Source organism: Procambarus clarkii, chromosome 37, assembly GCF_040958095.1.
Source record: "Procambarus clarkii isolate CNS0578487 chromosome 37, FALCON_Pclarkii_2.0, whole genome shotgun sequence".
Classification (NCBI taxonomy): Eukaryota; Metazoa; Arthropoda; class Malacostraca; order Decapoda; family Cambaridae; genus Procambarus; species Procambarus clarkii.
The window spans coordinates 20,904,526-20,912,913 of record NC_091186.1 but is presented as its reverse complement, the minus strand read 5'-3'; the positions used below and the strand labels follow the sequence as shown (position 1 = coordinate 20,912,913).

Genomic DNA, 8,388 nt, shown 5'->3' with positions numbered 1-8,388 from the left:
TTTCATGAATTAATTGTTTTTCGACTACCTAACCTACCTAACCTAACCTAACCTAACTTTTTCGGCTACCTAACCAAACCTAACCTATAAAGATAGGTTAGGTTAGGTTAGGTAGGGTTGGTTAGGTTCGGTCATATATCTACGTTAATTTTAACTCCAATAAAAAAAAAATGACCTCATACATAATGAAATGGGTAGCTTTATCATTTCATAAGAAAAAAATTTGAAAAAATATATTAATTCAGGAAAACTTGGCTTATTAGGCAAATCGGGCCTTGAATGGTAGGCCAAAAAGTGAGTTCTGGCTACTAGGTACGACATATATATATATATATATATATATATATATATATATATATATATATATATATATATATACATATATATATATATATATATATATATATATATAAAACGATGAACTGTAATGCCAATCCTGACCTTAAAAGCTTCATTGAAGGTTGTAACAGAGCCCATGAGCACCACACAAGAAACAAATACCTTTTTGATATTCTAAGAGTACGACTTAATCAAACTAGAAATGCTCTACATATCAAGGGACCCAGAATGTGGAATGACCTTCCCAGTCATGTTAAAGACTGTACCTCTCTCAACCAGTTTAAGATACAAACTAAGCACTACCTAACTAACTCCCTGTAACCTACCTTACCCCTATAATGTCATCCCATGTTTGTTATTTTAAACAATTCTGTTTGTCGACCAAATTGTATTTTTGCTGTTTTTCTGCCATGACCCCCCCTTTTTTATTTTTATATTTTCTCAACACATTTTATAATTTATTCTCAATGAGTAATAAATTTTAGTATTTAGTGTTTTTCCTGCCCGAAACGCTTTGCGTAATAGTGGCTTTAGGCATTGTATGTACTAGCTCTATCTATAAATTCATCAATATTTGTATCACCCCTTGTATGTATGTACTTTACCTGAATAAACATCTGAATTTGAATTTGAATATGTAAATTTCACTCTCATAAATCATACTTGACAAACTTTGATGGGATGAATATATTCTACCTTCACTATCTGTGAGAACCAAGTAATTACTAGGTTCGTAACATAGCACAACACCACAGCTGTGATGGTGATGACAGTGGTACAGTGAACTAGAGTGGAAGCACAACACCACAGTCCACCACAGTCACCTCCGTGATGTCACTGTGGTTGACTGCTGCCCTCACCACACCTAGACCACTCTCCACCTCACCGAAGACATGTGACCACTGGCGACCACCCCGACGGTCCCTGGTGGTGATGGCGAACTGGGCACTCCAGACACTACCTAGCCACCTGCACCACACAGCTCCTGCCCGGCCTGACGCTGGGTACCGCCCTTCTAGGTTAGGCAGCAACGGGGCTCCTCCCTCACCATCATTACTCTCGTAGTCACCACCATCCACACACTCTCCCGAGCGACCCTTGGCCCTCACCCACAACAGTTTAGTGTTGAGGTAGCTGGGGCCCCGCTGGCCCGTACACAACAACACAAACTGTCTGGCCAGCGGAGTGTCAGGGGTCAGCCGGATGGTGACCCGCCCTCTTGTTGACCCCGCCCACCCGAGGTCAAGGAACGCCAGGGTGCAGGAGGGGTCCAGCACGGCCACAACCTCACTCTCCTGCAGGAAATATAATAAATCACGCGGGAACCTGTATAGTAAATGTTATATATTAGTTATCACAACTCAGTGTCAGTAATGTCAGCACGACTAGTGTGAGTAATAAAGTAACCTGGAGGGTGTGGGCGTGGGCGGGCGTGGGCTGACGCAGGAGTGGGTGGAGGTACAGCTGTCCGTTTTGTAGAGTTATCCTGGCGGAGCGTCGGCCATCTTGGTCTTCCTGGACGGCCAACACCCGGCCAGCCTCCACCAGCCTCTTGACGGGCTCCCTCATCCTGCGGAGGTCCTCAACCTGTGGACAGGGTCAGCCCCATTATCACCTGTGGTCAGTGTCAGCCCCATTATCACCTGTGGTCAGTGTCAGCCCCATTATCACCTGTGGACAGTGTCAGCCCCATTATAACCTGTGGTCAGTGTCAGCCCCATTATCATCTGTGGACAGTGTCAGCCCTATTATCACCTGTGGACAGTATTAGCCCCATTATCACCTGTGGTCAGTGTCAGCCCCATTATCACCTGTGGACAGTGTCAGCCCCCTTATCTCCTGTGGTCAGTGTCAGCCCCATTATCACCTGGGGTCAGTGTCAGCCCCATTATCACCTGGGGTCAGTCTCAGCCCCATTATCACCTGTTGTCAGTGTCAGCCCCATTATCACCTATGGTCAGTGTCAGCCCCATTATCACCTATGGTCAGTGTCAGCCCCATTATCACCTGTGGTCAGTGTCAGCCCCATTATCACCTATGGTCAGTGTCAGCCCCATTATCACCTGTGGCCAGTGTCAGCCCCATTATCAAATGTGGTCAGTGTCAGCACCGTTATCACCTGTGGCCAGTGTCAGCCCCATTATCACCTGTGGTCAGTGTCAGCACTTCTATCACCTGTGGTCAGTGTCAGAACCATTATCACCTGTGGTCAGTGTAATCACCATTATCACCTGTGATCAGTGTCAATCAGCACCATTATCACCTGTGGTCAGTGTCAGCACTTCTATCACCTGTGGTCAGTGTAATCACCATTATCACCTGTGATCAGTGTCAGTCAGCACCATTATCGCCTGTGGACAGTGTCAGCCCCATTATCACCTGTGATCAGTGTCAGCAGTCAGTGTCAGCACCATTATCACCTGTGGTCAGTGTCAGCACTATTATCACCTGTGGTCAGTGTCAGCACCATTATCACCTGTGGTCAGTGTCAGCCCCATTATCACCTGTGGTCAGTGTCAGCCCCATTATCACCTGTGGTCAGTGTCAGCCCCATTATCACCTGTGGTCAGTGTCAGCCCCATTATCACCTGTGGTCAGTGTTAGCACCGTTATCACCTGTGGCCAGTGACAGCACTTCTATCACCTGTGGTCAGTGTAATCACCATTATCACCTGTGGTCAGTGTCAGCACCATTATCACCTGTGGTCAGTGTCAGCCCCATTATCACCTGTGGTCAGTGTCAGCCCCATTATCACCTGTGGTCAGTGTCAGCCCCATTATCACCTGTGGTCAGTGTTAGCACCGTTATCACCTGTGGCCAGTGACAGCACTTCTATCACCTGTGGTCAGTGTAATCACCATTATCACCTGTGGTCAGTGTCAGCACCATTATCACCTGTGGTCAGTGTCAGCCCCATTATAACCTGTGGCCAGTGTCATCTGTGGACAGTGTCAGCCCCATTATCACCTGTGGTCAGTGTCAGCCCCATTATAACCTGTGGCCAGTGTCAGCCCCATTATCACCTGTGGTCAGTGTCAGCCCCATTATAACCTGTGGCCAGTGTCAGCCCCATTATCACCTGTGGTCAGTGTCAGCCCTATTATCACCTGTGAACAGTATCAGCACCATTATCACCTGTGGACAGTGTCAGCCCCAATTTCACCTGTGGTCAGTGTCACCACCATTATCACCTGTGGACAGTGTCAGTCCCATTCTCATCTGTGTACAGCGTCAGCACCAGTATCATCTGTGTACAGTGTCAACACCAATTTCACCTGTATACAGTGTCAGCACCAATATCATCTGTGGACAGTGTCAGCACCAGTATCATATATGGTGTTATGAACGCCAGGTAGCCTAGTAAAGCGAGTCAACTTGGTGAGAGTTATTCTGCCCACCTGAGCAGAGATTATGGAGTCAGGGGAAGAAAGTTAATTGAGTAATCTTCAGTGAATTATGACTGAGAAAAATGCAAGCAGAGGACAAGCATCTTATAGAAGATAGTCGAAATGAGAAGTTGACATTTTATGACGTGATGTGAAACAGACGGAGGTCTGACGTGTCACTTGAGTTGCTACAGTCGTCAAGAATGAATGTACGTCGTTGACCTCCTGGGAAGAGAAAAGAATATAGTTCCCTGTTTAGTGGTTGAGTGAAGGTTACTTGCTATCAGGTGTGAGGAAGCTGCAGGGACGTCGTACTTCATTTCTCAGTGATATTGAAGATATTAGAAGCGACCTGAAGCCTAGTGTGTGTGTAGACTCTAATGTGTCTTATGTGGACTCAAATGTGAGATACTCCTTCGAGTGGAGGCAAGTAAGCAGGTGTTTCTGTGTGAAGCCTGTCAGGCGACTTTGTGGGTTCAAGTCAGGACTGAAAGAAGCTTTGAGAGACAATCCTAAAGGATTTTGTTGGACGACCAAGAGTAGCGTCATGTTGGAGTGTCAGAGGGCCAGTGTCGTCATGTCCTAAAAATCTGCAGTAAACTCACTTAATTAGTTGATAGATAAAGTACTTTACCGTAATATTATGTATATATTTCTATTTATGTGTTTTCTTGTAATAAATATTTTTCTGTTGACAACTGATTTTTGCTCTTGTCCTGGGTGAGGTTTCAGAGAGAGAGAGAGAGAGAGAGAGAGAGAGAGAGAGAGAGAGAGAGAGAGAGAGAGAGAGAGAGAGAGAGAGAGAGAGAGAGAGAGGGAGAGAGAGAGAGAGAGAGGGAGAGAGAGAGAGAGAGAGAGAGAGAGAGAGAGAGAGAGAGAGAGAGAGAGAGAGAGAAACAGTTGCATATTGGTTGACAGAGATCAGTAATAACCCCAAATAAAGGTGACATTTAACCCCTCTCCAAGTATACAGTGATTGCAAGGTGATCTCCCAACTTATTATATGCACTCCAGTGTCCATAGCTGATTGATTGACAACAGTAGCAGTACGGCTGCCGTGGTCGGTCTTATTTTATCCCATAGTAGTTAGGGTCTCTGTCAGTAAGTAAAGTATCAGTTAAGTTCGGTATCCTGTTTATAAAACCCCCAACCCCTGATAATGGACAGCGTCAGCAACAGCGTCAGCACCATTACCAACGGGCAGGGTCAGCATCACTACCAGTGAACAGCATCGGCATTATTACCAGTGGACAGTGTCATTCCTCATTATCATCTGTGGACAGTGTCAGCACCATTATCACATGTGGACAGTGTCAGTCCCTTTAACACCTGTTGACAGAGTTAGCCCCATTATCGCACGTGGACATGTTTGCCCTTAAATTGTAAGGCAGTTGGTGTATAGCCAATCCAGGACCTGTAGGCCTCTGACGTCATTCCCATAGAGCGGAAGTGACCGTTATCAAGTAAGCAGTACGTTTCTCACAGACCTATAGCTAGGTGGGACCCCAGGACCTCGGTGCTCTACATCTATCTTAAGTACCTTACTCAATAAACTACTTGAAGTGAACCAGTGTGTATCTCTTCTCAACCAGACAAGCACGGACAACACGGTAACCAATACTGGTAGCAGCAGTGGGTTTGATTTTTTTTTCTCAGCCCCAAAATCAAGTAACCTCCCCACGCCATCCACAGCTGTTGGTCGGTTTCGGCTGTTGGTCCGAAAACCATAACAAATGCAGTGTTCCCACAGGACTATTATGTTATGAGGAAAGAGAGAGAGAGAAGGAAGAGGTGGTGGTGGTGTAGCCACGCTGGTAAGAAAAGGCTGGGATTTTGAGGAGATGGTTGTTCAGGGATGTGAAGGTTTCAGTGACTACATAACAGGTACAATAACAACTGGAGGGTAAAACATTATAGTCGTAGTCATATATAATCCACCACCAAATGACAGAAGACCCAGACAGGAATATGATAGAAACAACATGGCCACCATTAACATAATAGAGAGAGCAGCTTCTGTTGCTAGCAGGAATGGATCTGGACTACTAATCAAGGGAGAGTTCAACCATGGGAAGATAGATTGGGAGAACAGAGACCCGCATGGAGAACCAGAAACATGGAGAGCTAAGCTGCTAGACGTGGCAACAAGAAACTTTCTAAGCCAGCACATCAAAGAACCAACAAGAATGAAAGGAGAAGATGAACCAGCAATGCTTGATTTGATATTTACCCTAAATAAGTGGGACATAAGGGAAGTCAAGATGGAAGCACCCTTGGGAATGAGTGATCACAGTGTATTGAACTTTGAGTACCTGGTAGAGCCAGGAATTATCTCCCCCAAAAATGAACTAGGAAACAAAAGGCTGGCATACCGAAAGGGAAATTATGAGGAGATGAGAAACTTCCTAAGGGAAATACCTTGGGACACAGACCTCAGAGCTAAGTCCGTACAAGATATGATGGACTATGTAACCAAAAAGTGTTAGGAGGCAGTAAGCAGATACACCCTGGCCCTAAAGGAAAAATCCGAGAAGCAACAGAAGAATCCATGGTATAATAGGGCATGTATGGAAGTGACGAAACTGAACAAAAGCGCGTGGAGGAACTTCCGAAATAACAGAACACCAGAATTCAGAGAGAGATACCAGAGAACCAGGAGTGAGTATGTCAGGGTGAGAAGAGAAACAGAAAAGTTATGAAAATGATATAGCAAACAAAGCCAAGACCGAACCAAAGCTACTCCACAGTCACATCAGAAGGAAAACAATAGTGAAAGAACAGGTAGTGAAACTTAGAACAGGCGAGGACAGGTATACAGAGAATGACAAAGAGGTGTGAAAGAACTCAACAAGAGGTTCCAGGAGGTCTTCACAACAGAACAAGGTGAGGTCACTGTGCTAGGAGAAAGGGAAGTAAATCAGGCGGCCTTGGAAGGGTTCGAAATTACGAGAGAGGAGGTCAAGAGACACCTGCAGGATCTGGATGATAGAAAGGCTGTTGGTCCAGACGGGATCTCGCCATGGGTACTGAAAGAGTGTGCAGAGGCACTTTGCTTGCCACTCTCCATAGTGTATAGTAGGTCACTGGAGATGGGAGACCTACCAGAAATATGACAGACGGCGAATGTGGTCCCAATATACAAAAAGGGCGACAGGCAAGAGGCACTGCACTACAGGCCAGTGTCCTTGACTTGTATACCATGCAAGGTGATGGAGAAGATCGTGAGAAAAAACCTGGTAACACATCTGGAGAGAAGGGACTTCGTGACAAATCGACAACATGGGTTCAGGGAGGGTAAATCTTGCCTGACTGGCTTAATAGAATTCTACGACCAGGTGACAAAGATTAAGGAAGAAAGAGAGTTCTGGGCGGACTGCATTTTCTTGGATTGTCGGAAAGCCTTTGACACAGTACGCATAAGAGGCTGGTACATATACTGGAGAGACAGGCAGGTGTAGCTGGTAAGGTGTAGCTGGTAAGGTGCTCCAGTGGGTAAGGGAGTACCTAAGCAATAGGAAGCAGAGAGTTACGGTGAGGGGTGAGACCTCCGATTGGTGTGAAGTCACCAGTGGAGTCCCACAGGGCTCTATACTCGGTCCTATCTTGTTTCTGCTATATGTAAATGATCTCCCGGAGGGTATAGATTCATTTCTCTCAATGTTTGCGGACGATGCCAAAGTTATGAGAAGGATTAAGACAGAAGAGGACTGTTTGAGGCTTCAAGAAGACCTAGACAAGCTGAAGGAATGGTCGAACAAATGGTTGTTAGAGTTTAACCCAACCAAATGTAATGTAATGTAATGAAGATAGGTGTAGGGAGCAGGAGGCCAGATACAAGGTATCATCTGGGAGAGGAAATTCTTCAGGAGTCAGAGAAAGAAAAAGACTTGGGGGTTGATATCACGCCAGACCTGTCTCTTGCAGCCCATATCAAGAGGATAACATCAGCGGCATATGCCAGGCTGGCCAATATACGAACGGCATTCAGAAACTTGTGTAAAGAATCATTCAGAACTTTGTATACCACATATGTCATGCCAATCCTGGAGTATGCAGCCCCAGCATGGAGTCCATATCTAGTCAAGGATAAGACTAAACTGGAAAAGGTTCAAAAGTTTGCCACCAGACTAGTACCCGAGCTGAGAGGTATGAGCTACGAGGAGAGACTACGGGGAATTAAACCTCACTTCGCTGGAAGACAGAAGAGTTAGGGGGGACATGATCACCACATTCAAGATTCTAAAGGGAATTGATAGGGTAGATAAAGACAGGCTATTTAACACAAGGGGCACACGCACAAGGGGACACAGGTGGAAACTGAGCGCCCAAATGAGCCACAGAGATATTAGAAAGAACTTTTTTAGTGTCAGAGTGGTTGACAATTGGAATGCATTAGGAAGGGATGTGGTGGAGGCTGACTCCATACACAGTTTCAAATGTAGATATGATAGAGCCAAGTAGGCTCAGGAATCTGTACACCTGTTGATTGACGGTTGAGAGGCGGGACCAAAGAACCAGAGCTCAACCCCCACAAACACAACTAGGTGAGTACAACTATGTGACCAGGTGAGTACAGCCGCCACCGCCAGCCGCTACACCCACGCATCGTCAATATTCTCAAATATTGTACAATTTCGAGGTCCTGCCATCAACCACTGCTCT

The 8,388-nt window shown here is 45.7% G+C and overlaps 1 protein-coding gene across 2 annotated transcripts in view; it reads right to left on the bottom strand.

The window, feature by feature from the left end:
- Positions 1-338: 338 nt before the first annotated feature.
- Positions 339-8,388, bottom strand: part of LOC138372060 (uncharacterized) — an 88,397-nt gene continuing 80,347 nt past the window's right edge. The window contains exons 4-5 of one of the 2 annotated variants that reach the window (XM_069337244.1): positions 1,747-1,926; positions 339-1,634 (exon numbers count right to left, since the gene is read on the bottom strand). In XM_069337244.1, the coding sequence (XP_069193345.1) occupies positions 1,125-1,634; positions 1,747-1,926 (690 nt within the window). In that variant the 3' untranslated portion in view covers positions 339-1,124. The remainder of the gene's footprint in view (positions 1,635-1,746; positions 1,927-8,388) is intronic. The other variant, XM_069337243.1, reaches the window with a different exon arrangement.